General features: G+C 42.4%; 3 protein-coding genes across 5 annotated transcripts in view; 2 read left to right on the top strand and 1 right to left on the bottom strand.

Annotated features, from left to right (window-relative positions):
• The first annotated feature begins 96 nt into the window (after positions 1 to 96).
• Positions 97 to 14,044, top strand: LOC147210693 (glutaminase kidney isoform, mitochondrial-like). 2 transcript variants are annotated; one of them, XM_086114867.1, is made up of 18 exons: positions 97 to 430; positions 638 to 719; positions 3,771 to 3,892; positions 5,072 to 5,201; positions 5,595 to 5,674; positions 5,780 to 5,943; positions 6,942 to 7,000; positions 9,718 to 9,750; positions 9,872 to 9,930; positions 10,003 to 10,069; positions 10,158 to 10,208; positions 10,612 to 10,788; positions 10,899 to 11,030; positions 11,094 to 11,186; positions 11,267 to 11,328; positions 11,846 to 11,922; positions 12,123 to 12,186; positions 12,317 to 14,044. In XM_086114867.1, the coding sequence occupies exons 1-18, from the start codon at positions 216 to 218 to the stop codon at positions 12,471 to 12,473; spliced, it is 1,824 nt and encodes a 607-aa protein (XP_085970993.1). In that variant the 5' UTR covers positions 97 to 215; the 3' UTR covers positions 12,474 to 14,044. The 2 variants fall into 2 exon arrangements, with proteins under 2 accessions (XP_085970993.1, XP_085971001.1); XM_086114875.1 differs by having other exon boundaries at positions 280 to 426.
• On the bottom strand, positions 13,515 to 18,281 carry spryd4 (SPRY domain containing 4). Its single transcript, XM_086114905.1, has 3 exons — positions 18,147 to 18,281; positions 16,196 to 16,409; positions 13,515 to 14,828 (listed from the first exon to the last, which is right to left on the bottom strand). Exons 2-3 carry the CDS (start codon positions 16,326 to 16,328, stop codon positions 14,287 to 14,289), a joined length of 675 nt encoding a protein of 224 aa, XP_085971031.1. The 5' UTR covers positions 16,329 to 16,409; positions 18,147 to 18,281; the 3' UTR covers positions 13,515 to 14,286.
• Positions 18,158 to 18,979, top strand: part of LOC147210691 (acid-sensing ion channel 1-like) — a 39,233-nt gene continuing 38,411 nt past the window's right edge. For both annotated transcript variants that reach the window (XR_015101323.1, XM_086114888.1), the window contains exon 1: positions 18,158 to 18,519. Coding sequence is in view for 1 of the 2 variants with exons in the window: in XM_086114888.1 (XP_085971014.1) it covers positions 18,158 to 18,519 (362 nt within the window). In the remaining variant the exon portion in view is untranslated. The remainder of the gene's footprint in view (positions 18,520 to 18,979) is intronic.

The following is an 18,979-nucleotide window of genomic DNA, read 5'->3' as shown; positions in this document are numbered from 1 at the left end:
CTCAGTCTCAGCAGCTGCTGTTGTCTATTTGCGCTGGCACCTCAGCCATTGGGCCGCGTGACCCCACCCCCTTACGACAGCATGTAGTTGAAAGAGCAGCTACTACTAACTGTGAACGCCCTAAAGTACTGTTCACAGAAGTCTAGATCAACCATTGGAGCGGGAGAAAATTTGTACTCTTTTCAATGATCAAATAGTAGGTCCTACTGATCACTATGCATTGCTTGAAAGCTCTGAGGACAGCCAACCCAGGAGTCTTGCGGCTATTGAAGAATGCAGGCGTCACAAACAGAGTTGGAGCTGATAGCAGTGTTCTGTCCAGGACGCAGCAAGCTGTTTTTCTACCCTGCCGGCTCACAACACCACCTCATACTCACAGAGCCCTACTTCATTACCAGACCGGTCCTGATGTGGAGCAAGGACATGGCAAGTAGGTCCTCGCAGGCCACCACAATTGAGTGATTAGAAATGCAACATGAATGGAAGCCCATGTAATTTCACCATCTGCTATATACAGTATATACAGGTATATATGTATATGTGTGTGTGTGTGTGTGTGTGTGTATGTACCTGTATATTTCAGGAACAGTTCAGTACAGTACAGTGTATATATTTTTTTTATGTTGTGTGTTTTTAGGTTGATGTCTAGTATGGAAGACTTACTTTTCTACACAATCACCGACGGCAAAGAGATGATGCCCATGTCACAGTTCATATCAGTGAGTCACAGTCAGCACGCTCACATCGCCATCGGTTTTTGGCTTTCCTTCATGCACATTCTGCATCTGTACACAAACACTGCGCCCACTTGTGCTTCCTAAACATACCTCTGACATTTGTGCTAGCAAACATCAGGAGACATATAAGAGCCTAGTCCAGTTGAATCAAAAGTCATCTGGTGTCCAAGATATTTTTTTCATGTAAAAGGAATCGTTGTTGTGAACCACAGGTAAAGGACACTAAAACAACTTGGAACGATCACTTTTGCCATTTAAACGGTAGAAATAAAACAGAAATAAATATTTTAAATATACATGCTGGATAATTCAGAACTGGATTGATGTTGGTGCTAATACAACTTGATAAATTTCCAGGTTGCTCTATCATTAGTACCTGTGTACTGATATCACTCTACAATGTACGCATTGTATTCAAGGCCTTAGATTAGGATACAATCTTTTGTAGAGGTCTCACATATGCAATCAACAGGTCACATTATTATTCACATTATTATTCTTGTTTGATTTATTTCTTACTATTATGAATGAAGGGCGGCCCGGTAGTCCAGTGGTTAGCACGTCGACTTCACAGTGCAGAGGTACCGGGTTCGATTCCAGCTCCGGCCTCCCTGTGTGGAGTTTGCATGTTCTCCCCGGGCCTGCGTGGGTTTTCTCCGGGTACTCCGGTTTCCTCCCACATTCCAAAAACATCCATGGCAGGCTGATTGAACGCTCTAAATTGTCCCTAGGTGTGAATGTGAGCGTGGATGGTTGTTCGTCTCTGTGTGCCCTGCGATTGGCTGGCAACTGATTCAGGGTGTCCCCCGCCTACTGCCCGGAGACGGCTGGGATAGGCTCCAGCACCCCCGCGACCCTAGTGAGGATCAAGCGGTTCGGAAAATGGATGGATGGATATTATGAATGAAATGCCCAGTTTAACCATCCGGCTGACTTTTGTGACCTCATTGGTCACATCACATTACATACAGATCAGACATATGGTGAACTCTGTGTCTATGGTGACATTCTTACTTAATGGAACAGATTCCATACCTCAGAGAAGTGACCCTTGTGTACACAGCTGCCTTGTTTTGTGTTCTTCGGATGATTGGCTGTGTTTGTAGAAGTGACTCAGGTAGAAATAGGTCGTAGAACTAGGTGGAATTGAGCACAGCAAACCAGTGGCATTGTTGTTTGCATAGTCGAACATGTTTGTTTTTCTCCCTTTCAATCTGTTGCTGCATTAACATTTACACAGTAGACGAGTAAACTCCATTATGCTGTACCAGCATAATGTAATGTTTGCTTGTTTGTAACTTATTACACATTATGCATTTTACAAAGCTATGAAGTGTGTAGATGTGAAGATGTAATTAATTGTAAGTGAGAATGTTATGATTGACTTGGGACCAGTGCACAGTGTTGTCCGCCTTTTATTCGATGCTCCATCACCATCACTACATCCCTCAATAGACATGACATCATGTGACATTCAAGCCGTTTGCAATTCCATTCGGCGCCATTCAAAACTCTGCTGCCTTGCATCCTTGCACACATTTTTTTTAATTTGCTGAATAAGCAGCTCCCTTTTATCTTAATCGTATTTAGGGTTTTTTTTATTGTTGTTGTTGTCACATTTTTATTTCCACAAGTCTTGGGATTTACTGGGCCTTGGACGTCACGGATCGTATTTCCTGCCATTCCTTGTGTAAATGTGAGTTGGTGTGTTGTGAGTCATTCAGAATTTAATTTTAAATAAACTTTGAACGGACAACCAAAAATTAAAATAATGGCAAAGTAAAATAAGAATATACTCAAATGATAGCAAAATAAATACCAACTGTTCCTTGGCCCTGTAGGGGCAATGGGGTGCTGTTCATGCCTGAAGTACAAGACTTAACAATTAGATAAGAAGCAAAGAAGAAAGTTGTGACTGTGCTCTATTAATATAGCTCATTTTTCACTGAGTGGGGTGAGAAGAGTATTTACCTTTGAGTTTTGTTATATTAACTGCATGTATGTGTATGTGCATTGTTATCTGAAGGATTGTCACTCTAGGAGGTCGATGCTAAATTTCATGTTAGCGTGTGAAGGGGATTTTACATTGACTTTAGCATTAGCTCATGCGATGTGTTTAAAATGAAAAGCGTCTTATATTTAACTATACAATGTGTGTAATCGTTTCTGTTGTGTATTTAGATTTACATCTTAGAGCACGCTCAAGGACGGCAAGAGCACATACACATCACACGCTGACAGCCACAAGCAACGTGGTGCATTCAGGGTACTTCAACAACACCAGGAACTTGCAAATTCATCACGTTGTTTAGCACATGAATAATTTTTCGTCTATTATAATATTTTTAAAATGGTGAGGAGCTAAAATTAAAATCAAGATTACATTTTTATTAATGGCCCATCCCTATGCATGACAGGATAAGAGATTATAGAGAAGGGATGAATGGATATGTTACATGAGAAGAGGTCCTGGACTTTTTGACACCAACACAAAATGGCTTTGCTGGTAGACAAGCCAATGATGGCTCATAAACATAGCAGCTGATAATGTGTCGAGATGAATGTATGCATTATTTTATAATCCCGAACCATGGAACATGGTGTTGAATTCTGATGGATCCTTCTACTGTATTAACATACACGTTACCAAAATAAAAATGCTGTGATTTCTAAAGCTGCTCAATCTACTACTAAGTCATTCTTGTCTTCCTTCACATCCCAAATGAAGCATTTTCGAAAAAAATTAACTTGCTCAAAAAATAAATGAAACTAATTGAATTAAAACCAAAAGTCAAAATGAAATAAATCCAAATCGATCATAACACTGTTTATGAGCCGACTGATATGTCCTACAGAGTTATCCATGTGGCGTCCTTCAAACCAGACACATTTCTTATGGAGCTGCTGTCCTGCTTCTCCCTCCAACACTTGTTCCTAAATGTGTATTCCATGTTTGGCATCCACAGAGACGCTGAAGGTTCCTAGACATCAGCAATCTTTTTTTTTTTCTCCCCATTTGTGTTGTCTGTACAGGCTTTGAGAAAAACAGGTCTGTGGACTTCTGACCCCCGGCTGCGTGACTGCATGCGTCAGATTCGCCAAGTCACACTTGACTCACTGGGGCCTGTCATGATGGACAAAACGCTCTTTAGAAGGTACTGTATTCGAAATTTCTCGCGTATGCTGTCCTGCAGTCATGTGCTCCTAATGAGCTTCTATCACTGGACCTGTTGCCTTCTTTGGACCTGGTCAGTCATTCAGAGGACAAGCGTGTGCAAGAAATCAAAATTTGAAAGGACGAGTGAAGTTGAGGGGCTTTCTAGATTTCGAAGCCTATATTTAGAAAATACTTTGGTGTTTAGTAGCAGAGACTGACCGAGGCAGGCAGGCCTTTCTGAGGCGACAGCTGTCACTAGACCCTTTTCACATGTGCACATGCAAGCCAAGAGCTGCAGCAGGAAAGCTGAGTGTGCTCAAGGACTAGGAAAGGCTGCATTACGTAACCAAGATCAACAGTTCAATACTCCAACAGATTGGTTCCTAACAAATGGACAGAAAGGCTAGTACAGTATATGGACACATTCGATGTTTTTTTTTTTCCTCCCATCTTTTCCTTCTCAGGCTCACAGAAAATGCTCTGAGAGAGAGAGAGACTATTTTTCTCCTGAAAATGACCATTTGAGTAATGCAAACCCTCTCTACTTCTTCTGGTGTCCCAAATCTCACACGAGAACACTGGTGTCAAACTCAAGGCCCGGGAGCCAGATATGGCCCGCCACATCATTTTATGTGGCCCGCGAAAGCAGATCAAACATGTCACCTTCCATGATGCTTTCTAAAATGTCTACCAAAAATGTAATTCTCATATGTAATAAATAAGAGAGATATTCTCAGCATTTTCTTGTTACCAAACCCCCCATGATAGTAACTTAAACAAGAGTTGAATCAACAGTTATTATGATGGGTACAACTTTATTGTCAAATTTATTCTTGACTTCTTCATATGTGGTTTCAGTTATAACAGCCCTCCAAGGGAAACGGTAACTAAAATGTGGCCCATGACAAAAATGAGTTTTACACCCCTGCACTAGAATCGCATTGGATTAGGGATGGCTGCTAAATATATTACAATACTACATATATCAGTATCATTCTTCTTCTTATTATTATTATTATTATTATTATGAAAACCAGATGTGCCAGAGGGAAAAAAATGTGTGTAGATTCGAAATAGGTGCATCTCTGATTTAAAAAAAATAATAATTTCTTGGTCAGTGTGCTAATTTTTTTCTACATCGTGTTTTTTAAATTACAAATCTGTCATTCTCCTGTAGGTGTGTAGGTAACAACATCATGCTGCTGACTAAGGCCTTCCGAAAAATGTTCATCATCCCAGACTTTCAAGCGTTCACTCAGAAAATTAAAGTAATATATGACAGCGCACAACAGCAAGATGGGGGACAAGTAAGTCACAGATGCACGATGGTATTTACTACAGTGGTACCTCAACCACAAGGGCCTCCATCCCTTTGATGTCCGTTGATGAAAGGGCATGAAACAATATAATGGGACATCCACATCTGATTAAAGAGCATAACATTGATTTTAAACAAAAACAAACAAACTTCCATCCACAATTCCCCATCCCATAGCACATATAGACAAATAGCCGATCACACTCACATTTACGGACAAAACAGACCTACCTTTAAAAAAATGTGTGTGTGTGTGTGTGTGTGTATATATATATATATATACTGTATATATATGTATGTATGTATCTTATGTTGTAGTTCTTTCAATGCATAGTGCATTGGAAATCTAACATCGCGCTTCATTGTTCATGTCACCATGCAGGTAGCTGATTACATTCCTCAACTTGCAAAATTCAGCTCTGACATTTGGGGAGTATCTCTGTGTACCGTTGATGGACAAAGGTAAGCATCCTCTTGATAAATGCTTGGTTCCACTCTGACATCCTTCAGCAACTACACCATCTCATTTTGTCAATGTTTCTCCATTTATCTGCTCGTGCTGTGCAGGCACTCAATGGGTGACACCAAGGTTCCCTTCTGTCTGCAGTCGTGTGTCAAGCCACTGGAGTACGCCATCGCTGTGCACGAACTGGGCAGCGAACACGTCCACCAGTTTGTGGGCAAAGAGCCTAGTGGATTCAGGTTCAACAACCTATCGCTGAATGAGGAGGGTAAGCAAGCTTTTAACTACCTAACTAACTACCCATTTTTAAAAAGAGCTTGCCTCCTAAATCTAATATTCTGTTGGGACACCCACAGCAGCAAAAACTAGCAATCAGTCTTTAACATCTACAGCATGTGGAGACATTTTGGCCCATTCCTTCCTTTCAGAATTGCTTAATTTCAGTGTTGTCGAGCATGAACGGCCTTTTAAGGTCATGCAGCAGCATCTCAATCAGATTCAAGCACTGACTTTGACCAGGTCCCTCATTAAGAAATTTGTCCTTTTTCGACATTCAATAAGTTGATTTCTGGTGTGTTTTGGATTTATGAAGAACCCAATGCACTTTAGCGTGTGGTCATGAACTGATGGCTGTAAAGAGATTAAAGAGCAGATTTCTTGGGTACATCAATCACAGCAAGTCATCCAAGTCCTGAAGAACCAGAGCAGCCCCAGACCATCACACTAACACCTCCATGTTTGACTGTTAGTATGAGGTTATTTTTATGTGTTAAATTTTATGTAACAAGATGCAAAAAGTTCAACTTTCGTCTCACCAGTCCAACAAAGTCAAAGGTCTTTTGAATCATTCCGATATTTTTATTTTTATTTTTTATTTTTTGCAAATGTAAAATAAGCCTTTATGTTCTTTTTGGTCATTAGTGGTTTTTGCCTTGGAACTTGGTTTTTAACCCCTGGTACCTCCACCCCAGGCCTTGAATGTAATTTTTGCCCAGTCTCTTCCTTTTTGTTGAGTCATGAACTGTGACCTTAACTGAGACGAGGGAGACCATCAGTTGTTTAGATGTTACTTTTAATAATGTCCACACACAACAAAATGAACTGTACCAAACAGTACAAAACAAAAAGGATCCAACCAGGTTGTACAACTTTTGTTTTGCCAGACTCTGGATTATTCCATCACATCAGAAGAACGCTTCCAATAAGTGAAGTAGATCTTTTGAGTCTCAGCAATTCATTCATAACATGCTCTCATTTCTCGTGCAGATAAACCACACAATCCAATGGTGAATGCTGGAGCTATCGTTATCAGTTCATTAATAAAGGTAAACACTGCATATCTGCCACCGATGTCTGTAAATGCACATACGGTAATATTGATCAGTATCACCTTTGTAGAGAGGCGGCTAATGGTACAATTAGAAACCAATTACATTTTGACGTTTTCTGAAAATGCAGTGAATAATAAGTCCTTAAAGCCTTTTTTCATTACAAATATATTTTTTCTTGTTTGTCTGTTTTTCAAGTAAGATAGGATGGTTTATTTTTCACAAAGTCTTTTATAAATCTAATGAACGAACCTGTGATCATTTTGAAAATATTTGAAGAACAAGCTGGGCTATAACTCGGTTACCTAATTGGGCAAAACAAACTGATCAAACTGACGCTGGACTTTGAACCATCACCATTTGTCTTGACAGACGTCATATTTATCTGTGGGCACAGATAAACACAGCATGTGGACGTGTTCCACCTGTTTGAAATTGGCCTTACTTTCACAGCTGACTGAAGTAAACCTTGGGTCACTTGTGAGGGAGGGCCTGTATGGGAGAGGGAGGGGGTTAGGTGTGCGTGTCCTTCCGGCCAACCAGAGCGTCCGCAGGCAGGAGGAGTGCCCTTGCCTGCTTGAAACTTGTTTACGTTTGGTGAATAGATGATTTCAGGTTAACTGTCATAGGGAATATAACTCATGCAACATCTCTCTCTCTCTCTCTCTCTATAAAAAAAAATAATCCTCATCTCACCCCTCGGGTGGTGTCCGTCCCTCCTTCAGCTCGGGTCCTCTACCAGAGGCCAGGAAGCTTGAGGGTTCTGCGCAGTATCCTAGCTGTTCCCAGCACTGCACATTTCTGGACTGAGATGTCCGATGTTGTTCCCGGGATCTGTTGCAACCACTCATCTAGTTTGGGGGTCACTGCCCCGAGTGCTCCGACCACCACAGGCACGACTGTCACCTTTACCTTCCAGGCTCTCTCCAGCTCCTCTCTGAGCCCTTGGTATTTCTCGAGTTTCTCGTGTTCCTTCTTTCTGATGTTTCCATCACTTGGGACCGCTACATCCACTACAACGGCTTTCCTCTGCCCTTTATCTATGATCACGATATCTGGTTGGTTCGCCATTACCATCTTGTCAGTCTGGATCTGGAAGTCCCACAGGATCTTCGCTCTGTCATTCTCCACCACCTTCGGAGGTGTTTCCCATTTTGACCTTGGGGTTTCCAGTCCATACTCCGCACAGATGTTTCGGTAGACTATGCCAGCCACCTGGTTATGGCGTTCCATGTAGGCTTTCCCTGCCAGCATCTTACACCCTGCAGTTATGTGTTGGATCGTCTCAGATGCCTCTTTGCACAACCTACACCTTGGGTCTTGTCTGGTGTGGTATATCTGGGCCTCAATGGTTCTGGTGCTCAGGGCCTGCTCCTGAGCAGCCAGGATGAGTGCCTCTGTGCTATCCTTCAGGCCAGCCCTCTCTAGCCACTGATAGGACTTCTTGAGATCGGCCACTTCAGTTATGGTCCGGTGGTACATCCCGTGTAGGGGCTTGTCCTCCCATGATGGTCCCTCTCATCTTCTGTTCCCCATTGTCTGAGACATTCTCTGAGTACGTCATCCGTTGGAGCCTTCTCCTTGATGTATTCATGGAGCTTGGATGTTTCATCCTGGACAGTGGCTCTCACCCTCACTAGTCCCCGGCCTCCTTCCTTTCGGCTTGCGTACAGTCTCAGGGTGCTGGATTTGGGATAGAACCCTCCGTGCATGGTTAGGAGCTTTCGGGTCTTAACGTCCGTGGTCTGAATCTCTTCCTTTGGCCACCTTATTATTCCTGCAGGGTATCTGATCACTGGCAGGGCATAGCTGTTTATTGCCCGGGTCTTATTCTTGCCATTGAGCTGGCTTCTTAGGACTTGCCTCACTCGCTGGAGGTATTTGGCCGTAGCCGCTTTCCTTGTTGCCAGTTCGAGGTTGCCATTGGCTTGTGGTATACCGAGGTACTTGTAGCTGTCCTCAATGTCTGCTATTGTTCCTTCAGGGAGTGAGACCACTTCAGTGCGGACTACCTTTCCTCTCTTAGTCACCATCCGACTACATTTCTCAAGCCCGAATGACATCCCGATGTCGCTGCTGTAGATCCTGGTTGTGTGGATCAGGGAGTCTATGTCCCTTTCACTCTTAGCATACAGCTTTATGTCATCCATGTAGAGGAGGTGACTGATCGTAGCTCCATTTCTGAGGCGGTATCCATAGCCTGTCTTGGTGATTACTTAACTTAGGGGGTTCAGTCCTATGCAGAACAGCAGTGGGGAGAGTGCATCACCTTGGTATATGCCACATTTGATGGACACTTGGGTAAGTGGCTTGCCATTGGCTTCAAGTGTGGTTTTCCACATCCTCATCGAGTTCGCAACGAAGGCTCTTAGGGTCCTGTTCACCTTATACAACTCCATATATATATATATATATATATATAGAGAGAGAGAGAGAGAGAGAGAGAGAGAGAGAGAGAGAGAGAGAGAGAGAGAGAGAGAGATGTTGCATGAGTTATATATATATATATAGAGAGAGAGAGAAAGGGAATTAGAGACAACTGTTGTTCCAGGCAGCAGTTTTATTACATTACATGCAAATTGTGACATCATGTTGGGTCCTGTTCACCTTATACACCAGTCAAAGTTCTCAAACACTGCCATCTGTAGGGCTGCTATGAATCGTTTCAACCGCAACAAAAATCTCAGTTTTCACCTTTGTCTTTTTTTTTACAGCCTGACTCCAAAAAAGCAGAGAGGTTCGATTACGTGAGTAAAGTGTTTTGGTTTTTTTGCTTTTGTTTTTGTTTTGTTTTTTTCATTCACTGTGCACATTGCATAGGTTTCATTCCATGTCCCACAATGTTATCTCCTCACGTCTGTTTTGCAGGTAATGGAGTTTTTGAAGCGTACAGCGGGAGCAGAGTATGTTGGCTTCAGCAATGCAACGTGAGTATCAGGAATAGAAAACTATTATTTTGTAATTTCTTTTGTCGATTCTTAGCTGTAACATGCTCACAGGTTCCAGTCCGAGAGGGAGACAGGTGATCGGAACTATGCAATTGGTTATTACCTCAAGGAAAAAAAAGTAAGTTGGCGTGCCGGTTTTGTTTCCAAACGAAGTTCTCATATCTTGAATAAGCGATAACTCTGATGTGAGAATGTTTAACTTGTAGTGCTTCCCCAAGAACGTTGACATGAGTGATGCCCTTGACTTCTACTTCCAGGTGAGGACCTTTCTAACTTATATAGTGATTGATGACATATTAAATGAAGAAATTTATTGTTTTGAGGATCTAGAGCAGTGTGGTCAATGGACGAATACATATTGGACATGGTCCAGTGAGAAATTTTAACCCATTTTTCTTTCATGCTTATCAATCTACCCTGAAAAAAAATGGATGTGTGGAATTCACTCAAATTTATTTCGTCTATTGGATTCACAAAAGAAGATAATCTGGATCCAGATGTATAGTCAGTCCACTTAATAAAAATGTATCTGGAATAAATTCAACAAAAATTTGTTTCAGTGTGGATAATCGCAAAAACTCGCTCGATTTTTTTCTGTCATATCTGAAGTTGGATGAGAAGTTCGAATGTCAAAATCAGTCCCCGTTTTTTCCATGGCAGCTGTGCGCCATCGAGATGACGTGCGAGTCAGGCAGCGTCATGGCGGCCACGCTGGCCAACGGAGGCATTTGTCCAATCACCGGCGAGCGTGTGCTGAGCACAGAGGCCGTTCGGAACACGCTGAGTCTCATGCATTCCTGCGGGATGTACGACTTCTCCGGACAGTTCGCCTTCCATGTGAGTTACGCTTTCATAGGCCTCACTGACTTGAGATGGCTTTTTTTCTTGATCGAATACAGGTGCGTTGAGAAAGATAGGCTTGTTTTTTATTTATTTTTTCTTTCCAGGTGGGCTTGCCCGCCAAATCTGGGGTTTCCGGTGCCGTTCTCTTGGTGGTCCCCAATGTCATGGGCATGGTGTGTTGGTCTCCCTCTTTGGATCGCCTGGGGAACAGCGTGCGCGGCATTCACTTCTGCCAGGTAATTCGCAGTTTTGCCCATCAACCTTGAATGTGCGATCCATTCCAACATTTGATTGACTAGGAGCTGGTGTCTCATTTTAACTTCCACAATTACGACAACATGAGACACTTCACCAAGAAGCACGACCCCAGAAGAAGTTTAGATGACGAGCCGGTGAGTTCCGAGCCAAGTTGCATCCACTCTCAAAATCAGAACATCATCATCATCATCGTACTGACTTCTCCATCCTTTAGAACAAAGCAGTTGTAAACTTGATGTTTGCGGCCTACAGCGGTGACGTCTCTGCTCTGAGGAGGTATCAGAAGGGTTCTTGATGGGAAAAAGAACACCACTTCTTTTTGTCAGAAGGGATTCAAAAGCAATGCGTTATTTCAAATATCATCAACCATTTATGAGAACATTTGCTAATTGATAAACTCCAGATTTGTCACTCTAGGCAAGGGTTATGATAGTTTGGGAATTTTCACTATGATTAGTTTTTATTTTGTTTTGTGTGTTTTTAAAAAAAATCATTTAGTTTTAATCAGTTTTAGGGCAGGTTTGCTAGTTTTTATTAGTTTCAGTTTTTTTAATGCTTCGTTGTAATTAGTTTTAGCATTAGTTTTTTTTTAATTTTTGAGTAGTTCTTGTGTGCAAGCCAGAAACCTCTGAGTTAAAATGTAGTTTCAGTTAGTTGTCTTTTCTATGTTTTTTTAAGCATTTTCATTTTAATGCATTTCCTTCATGAAAGTGTATTTTCCAGTTTTATTTTTTAACTTAAGTTTTTATTTGCAAACAGAGTCAGTGGTAGTGTCCCATTTCTTGACTTCCAGGTTTGCTCTTTCTACGTTGGACATGGACCAGCGAGACTACGACTCTCGTACAGCTCTCCATATCGCTGCAGCAGAAGGTGACTCTCTTGTAGTCCATCCATCCATTTGCTCGACTATTTGCCCTCATTCAGGTGAAGGGTAACTGGAGCCTTTTCCAGCTGACGCTGGGCGAGAGGCAGGCTACAATCTGGACTTGTCTCTTTTGATTGACACTTGATATGGGTTTTTTTTGTGTGTTTTGGCCAAGATGTTATCACATACTTTTTTTTTTTTTTAGGTCATGTAGAAGCTGTCATCTTCCTCACTGATAAATGTAAAGTGGATCCTGATATCAAAGACAGGTAGACAGTGTCCAATTTATAATGTGCATTTATTAGTGTGATATTTAATAGAAGAAATGCCCAAAAATGTCAGTCTGAAAGTACAGTATAACAGTCCATGTCATGTCCATGGCATGGTGTTTATTGGCAGATGGGGCAACACTCCCCTGGATGACGCCAGGCAGTTTGACCATCACGTCATCGCCACCATCCTGCAGCAGTACCAGCTTGCGTACAGTAACGGCGAATCATCGAGCTTCAAGGAGGAGCAGAAGACCACCATGGACACGCTGGAGAGCATCAATTGAGGGATTGAGCGAGGCTCAATTAATATGGCACTTGAAATGAAACAGGGTGACTCAGACAAATGAGTCATGTAGGCTTTTAGATGTAGTTCGGGCAATTTATGCACGTTCACGCTAGCGCAATCTACTGAGACACAATAACAGATCTGCGGCAGCACGGGGAAGTTGTGGTTAGCACCGGCTCACAGTCAGGTGATTCAGGTTCCAGTGTATTTGGGAACATCTCTTTAAGGGTGTGTTCGTGTGCTCCAAGTGATCCCTGCATCCTCAAAACAAGCTTCCTTTTTTTTTTTTAATCGAAGACTTGTGAATATGGCTGGGAATGGTTATCCAGTCCCCTCCAAAAGTATTGGAATGGCAAGGTCACTTCTTTCGAATATTTATTCCTCTCGTCAGTATTCAGGGACACGACAATCAATTATTATAATACAAGCACAGTCGTAAAGTCCGGCCACAACAAAGCAAATTCTGTTCAATTAATAACAGAAAGGGATTCATTTTTTAATGAGTGCCAGTATTTTTGATGTCCTCTTTCATTGGAGTTCATGAAATTGTGCAAGTTCACCTGATGTGTTCATTGACAGTGCTCACTAATGCTATGCCAGTTACCGGCAAGTATCTTTATAATATTGCACAATATTTCATGGCACTGTCATGTGGAGGAACATTTTATTCTATTCCTCATATAACACGTAAGAGTTATGTGCTGCTGTATATAATTGTAGTAGGTGTTCTTATCCCAGTCGTAAGAAAAAGCCAATTCCTGTTATTTTTATTTGTCCTCCTGCACAAATGTTTCTGAAACAGATTACGTGACTCTCAAACGAAGGTGACTCAAATACTTGTGACTTATCATAACAATTATGTCATGTCAAGAAGCTAGTGTTTAGGAATACTATTGTGTTAATTCAAGAGAAACATTTCTAGTGGTAGACAAATGACTCAGGGTAACGTTCATATGTGGCAGAAGACGTAATAACGTGTTGTTCTGTTCTTCTTATAAATATACGTCATCATAATGTGAAGAACAGAAACGTGAAGAAGTCAATTGTGATCTTCTTTTAATAAAAAATGTACAGTATTAAGATGACCGAGTAGCACCGAAAAAGTTGATCAATGCATGGCATGCCGGGCGAGCCATCAAAGAGGCTCGTCAAAATCAACCTGCAGAGGATCAGACACGTTACAGTCATCAATGAGTCACTTATATCTACAGTACACACACGCACACACACACACACACGGCATTACAGTGAGACTTGCAACACATCAGAAAAAAATTCGATGGGATTGTATGGGCATATACAAGGAATTTTCAAAATTGGAGTTGGCTCTGAATAGGATTCTTAAATACTGTTGTGGAGAGTAATCCTGACTGACAATTGTATTTCATGCAGGTTGAGTGGTACCTTGACTTACGAGTTGTGTTAGACCAAGGAAGCTTTATTAGGCACTTGTGATATATTTTTTCACTGCACAGCACTTTGAGTTGCATTATTATGCCTGTAAAGTGCTCTGTAAATAAGGTTTGATGGATTGACTTTTCTGCTGACAATAAAATTTCCTTGAAATCACCCGCCCCCAAACTCCCCATGAAATTTCACAGCCATTTGCAATCCTAATTCCAACTATCAATTGAGATTAGTGATGGACAAATGAAGCTTCATCAAGCACTTGTAATTTTTGACTGCTCAAGATGGCACTCTAATGGTTTAAGGATGCAGTGGAAATGTAATACATTTCCATCGAACTAGCCATTATCTTGAGAAGAGTCAAACATACCACAAGTACTTCATGAAGCTTCATTTGCCCATCACTACTTGAGACCCTCTGGCTCAGTCAGACCCGAGTGCGTGAGGAGCTCCCCATCCCAAAGTCCAAACGCGGGACAGAGGGGAGTCTTAAAGTGCCCTCTCATGGCGTGAACGATCCTTGGTTTCTCAATGTCAACCAGGCCCAGAAGGCCTGCCTCGAAGTCCAGCAGGATGCCCATACGGTCCGCCTTGCCCACCAGGGTGATGGGAACCATCTTGTTATTGGTCATGGCGAACCACTTGCGCTGAGCGTACCCAAACACCCACGAGGAGGCACTGGTGCCCACGCAGTCGTCGCGGGACATCAGCGCTTCGGCCACGCCCACTCGAAACTCCTGGGACTTCTTGACCGTCACCTCCCAGTAGTGGCGACCGCCCGTGATCTTCTCGTCGGCAAACACCACCGCCCAGTCTCGGAAACGCTCGGGGTTGTCTTGCACGTGGCTGGGGTCGAGACCCAGCATGCGGTAAATGACGCCTGTGTCCTTCTTGAAGAGGTCCAGACTGCTGTGAGCAGTCCTCTCATCAAGGCGGAACTGTAGACCTGCACACAAACGGACCACAATGGTTAAGGTGATTGAATTTGAAAAAGAATGAAAAAGTGATTGACTGTTTTGGTATTTGATTTTAAATCCAACACGGACACAAAATCCAGAAATATGACAGATTTTGAAGATTTTCTGTCCAGATGAAGACAAAGTAAATCCATGCATCAAAAAACATTAAGCAGACACACTATTTGCTTTCATGGGCCATAGAAAACATTGAGGCTGGACCTTATCGGCCCTAAGTTTAATCAGCCTGCTCTGAACCATACATAATGGTTCAGGTTACGATACGACAGATGAATAATTTAATGGATCTTGGCTCCGACTGCCTGACAACTAAAATGCTAACACAGCTTTACTATTGGAGGTCACGTAAACCTGGTCCAATTATCCAAATAATTTATATGTCTCAAGATCTTGAGACGTTTAGCACATCCGCCTCACAGCACAGACGTCCAGGGTTCGAATCTGAGCTCCAGCCTTCTTGTGTGGCGTTGGCATGTTCTTCCCTTGCTCGGGTGAGTTTTCCCCGGGTCCTCCGCTTTGCTCCCACATTCCAAAAACATGCACGGTAGGCTAACTGAGCACCTAAAATTGTCCTTAGGTGTTATTGTGAATGATTGCTTTCCTATGTGTGACTTGCTCACATCCAGTTCAGAGTGTACCCCGCCGACTGGCCAAACACAGCTAGGATAGGCTCCAGCATGCCCCGGAACCCCTTGTGAAGATAAGCACAAAAGATAAAGGATGGATGGATGTTAGATCTGTTGCGTTAGATGATGTATTTGTAAGACTGATCAAGAAAGTGTGACTTATATTTTCTGTGAATAGCCGTTTGATATCAGGTTTTCAAAAATGTAGAGAAATACATTTCTGAAAAGACATGTCATACTATAAATATTGAAAGTAAAATTATCTCTTATTTTGTATATGAAGATACTTGCAACATTGTTGGTCTTTTTATTCTGTTAGGGAAATGTCATATTCAAAATGTGAATAAAAAAATAAAAACAGTGTCGGCCAGTGTAATTAGCAAGATCTCTTATTTGTATTTGTAGAACGACTAATTTGTTTTTCTCGTTTTATTTTGAACTTGTTTTTATCATTTAGGAACCGTATCCAAGATCTCAAATACGATATTTTCAATCAAAAGAAATGTTTGACACATTGACACAACACTAAAAGTCGGGTTCATGTTACACCTTTTCAAAGTGAGCCAAGGGCACAGAGCAGGCTACAACGACCTCCGTCCCGTTTGAGCAAGAAAAACATAAACACCTACTGACCTCTAAGCAGCTTCTGATTCCAAGCTGACGTGTTTTTAATTTTTATTTTGTTTAACTTTGACAACGTGTTCACTTACTGTTCTCAGTCGACGTGATGAATTGTCTTGCCGCCAGCCAGAGAACACTTTTTTGTGTGTGCCCAACCGACAAAAAGCTGACGGCCTTCCCAGCCAGGCGAGGGACACGAGCAACGACGGCAGGTGACGCCATGATTCCTTCGTTGATGACGTGCACCCCTCGCTTCCGCTTGCCTCGCTGATACAAAACAAATCAAAGTGACGGTATCGCCCCCTGCAGGGACGGGGGAGAACAGTTTGAAGAACAGCACCATGGACAGCTACCTTGCATAAATTGTGGCAAAGTTCCCAACCATGATAAGAACGGAGCTAAATTAAATCCATGTGTTTAATACAGTGGTACCTCTACTTACGAAATTAATTGGTTCTGACAGAAATTTCTTAACTAGAAAATGTTGTAAGTAGAGACGCGTTATCCATGTAAATGCCCTAATTCGTTACACCCCCCCCAAAAAAGATCTGAAAAAAATGTTTCCTAAAGCATAAAAATGCATCAAAATATGTAACAAATACATGTTACAATTAGATCATTACACTCATTTATTGTGCAATGAAGAGTTGTGCATAATGTTAAAAACAAAGGATAAAGAATAAAAATGATGGTCATTTAACTTTTAACTGCATCCGTTTCGTAACTTGAAAATGTTGTGTGAAGAGACGTTCATAAGTAAAGATAACACTGTATTGAAACCCATGAAAATTGCTTTTTCATTTCTTTGTTATTTACTGAATCGTTCAATTTGGGTAAAATCTCATCCTAGACTCAATACGATGATCCTAGACTTATCTTTTATGCATTACAGTTTTATTATTGCATTTAGTTCTTTTCACCATCTATCTTTGGGGTGATGTGGGGTGGCGGCGGAGGGACAAGGAAGCAATTTCATGTCATTTAAAAAAAATATTCTGAAAACATAAATAGAAAAATGGAGAAAAAAAAACATGAAAAACGATACAAAAAAATCTGAAAAACGATTAAAACCGTGAAAAACGATTTTTTAAAAAGTCTGAAAACATCAATGATTCCCAACCAGTGGGGCACATTAGTGTGCTATGAGAACTCGAACGGTGTGCCGTGGGAGATGATCAAATATTACTGTACTTAATTGATGAGAAAATTCGTTATTTATACCAAATAATGCATCTTTGTCCATCTAACTATGCCAGCAATTTATAGTGAAGGAAAGAACAAATAAACAATTTTCTATTAGATGGCAAAAAGTATGAAATTGACATATTTTTTATGTCAATTTCAGCGTATGTATCCTCTTTTTGTGACAATTTTGTTTGGTGGTGAGCCGTGCGATTTTTCAAACTTAAAAAATATGTCTTGGCTCAATAAAGGATGGGAATCACTGGTTTAGTCCTCCTGAAGATACTTATCCATTTTCAGGTGGCGATTTTAAAAAAATAAACTGTGCTGCTGCTTACACGCACGCACACTCGCCACCCCGTACGTGTTCACATGCAAGAAACCTCGCGCCTCATCAGCTACTGCAACAAGCGAGCATCTCACTCCTCGGCACGTTCAGAGCAGGGAAGCCGGACATGAAAATGTGCGCCTCGAAAGAGGCAGGCTTGGCGCCAACTCTTCTTAAATGAGCTGAATTGTCTTGAAGGATTTGTGTGTCGGTTTCGTCTGCGACTCTTTTGCTGACGCGCACTTGCCATGCGCGCTCCACTGCACACATGATCGACGAGCAAACGTGCAGCCTGATTTGGTGCTGCGTTTAGGGAACTTGACATTGACTCGGGTGCTGTTTGGAGGGTGGGGGGGGGGCGTTGGGAGCGGGCGGGGAGCCTTCTAATCGTCACACTTGCGCGTGTGGGAAATGGAGAGTGGACTCCGTGGGTGGTTTACTGCGTGTCCGCACCTGAGCAGGTGGACGGTCGGCGCCACAGGTGAATGAACGCACGAGTAGGTTGAAGTGTGTGGCATCGAACGTTTTACCCGCACCGACGATGGACCAGAAGGTGGAACTGGAGGAAACGGACACCCATCATCCCCCGCCGATTGAAGTTTTCGCTCACAGGTCCACGCTGCACGGCATCTCGCACATTTTCACCTACGAGCGCTTCTGCTTCCGACGTTGCCTGTGGCTCGTCGTCTTCTTTGCCTCCCTCGCCGTGCTGATTTTCGTGTGCGTGGACCGAATCCATTTCTACTTGGAGTATCCGCACGTCACCAGATTGGACGAGGTCGCCAGCCCGATCATGACGTTCCCCGCGGTGACTTTCTGCAACCTCAACGCCTTCCGCTTCAGTCGCGTGACACGCAACGACTTGTATCACGCAGGGGAGCTGCTGGCGCTGCTGAACCACAGGTAGCCTTCACTTCACTTGCTTTTGCACGCCCGTGAAGCTATTTGAATGCAAAGCTCATTTTAAGGTTACTTCCCCCCAAAAAAGAACTTTTCTGAGTGTGTCTGGCGAAGTAACCCCAAACACAACAGTTGTAATTGTCACTTTGCTGCCACATGAAAGTACTGTAACTGCCTATTGTTTACAAACATGTGTTGTGTTTATTATTTTACTTTACCTGCGATTGGCTGGCAACTGATTCAGGGTGTCCCCCGCCTACTGCCCGAAGACGGCTGGGATAGGCTCCAGCACCCCCCGCGACCCTAGTGAGGATCAAGCGGTTCGGAAAATGGATGGATGGATGGATGGATGGATTTTACTTTATGTTAACTGTTTTGTTAAGCGCTTTGTTACAGCTGCCGCTGTTGTGAAAGCGCTATATAAATCAGCATGTATTGTTATCTATTGTATAAACATTAAATG

The sequence above is a fragment of the Hippocampus guttulatus genome, chromosome 1 (genome assembly GCF_054856545.1).
Source record: "Hippocampus guttulatus isolate MCC_2025c chromosome 1, RoL_Hgut_1.0, whole genome shotgun sequence".
Taxonomy (NCBI): Eukaryota; Metazoa; Chordata; class Actinopteri; order Syngnathiformes; family Syngnathidae; genus Hippocampus; species Hippocampus guttulatus.
The sequence above is the reverse complement of the archived record's forward strand: the minus strand, read 5'-3'. Positions and strand labels throughout refer to the sequence as shown.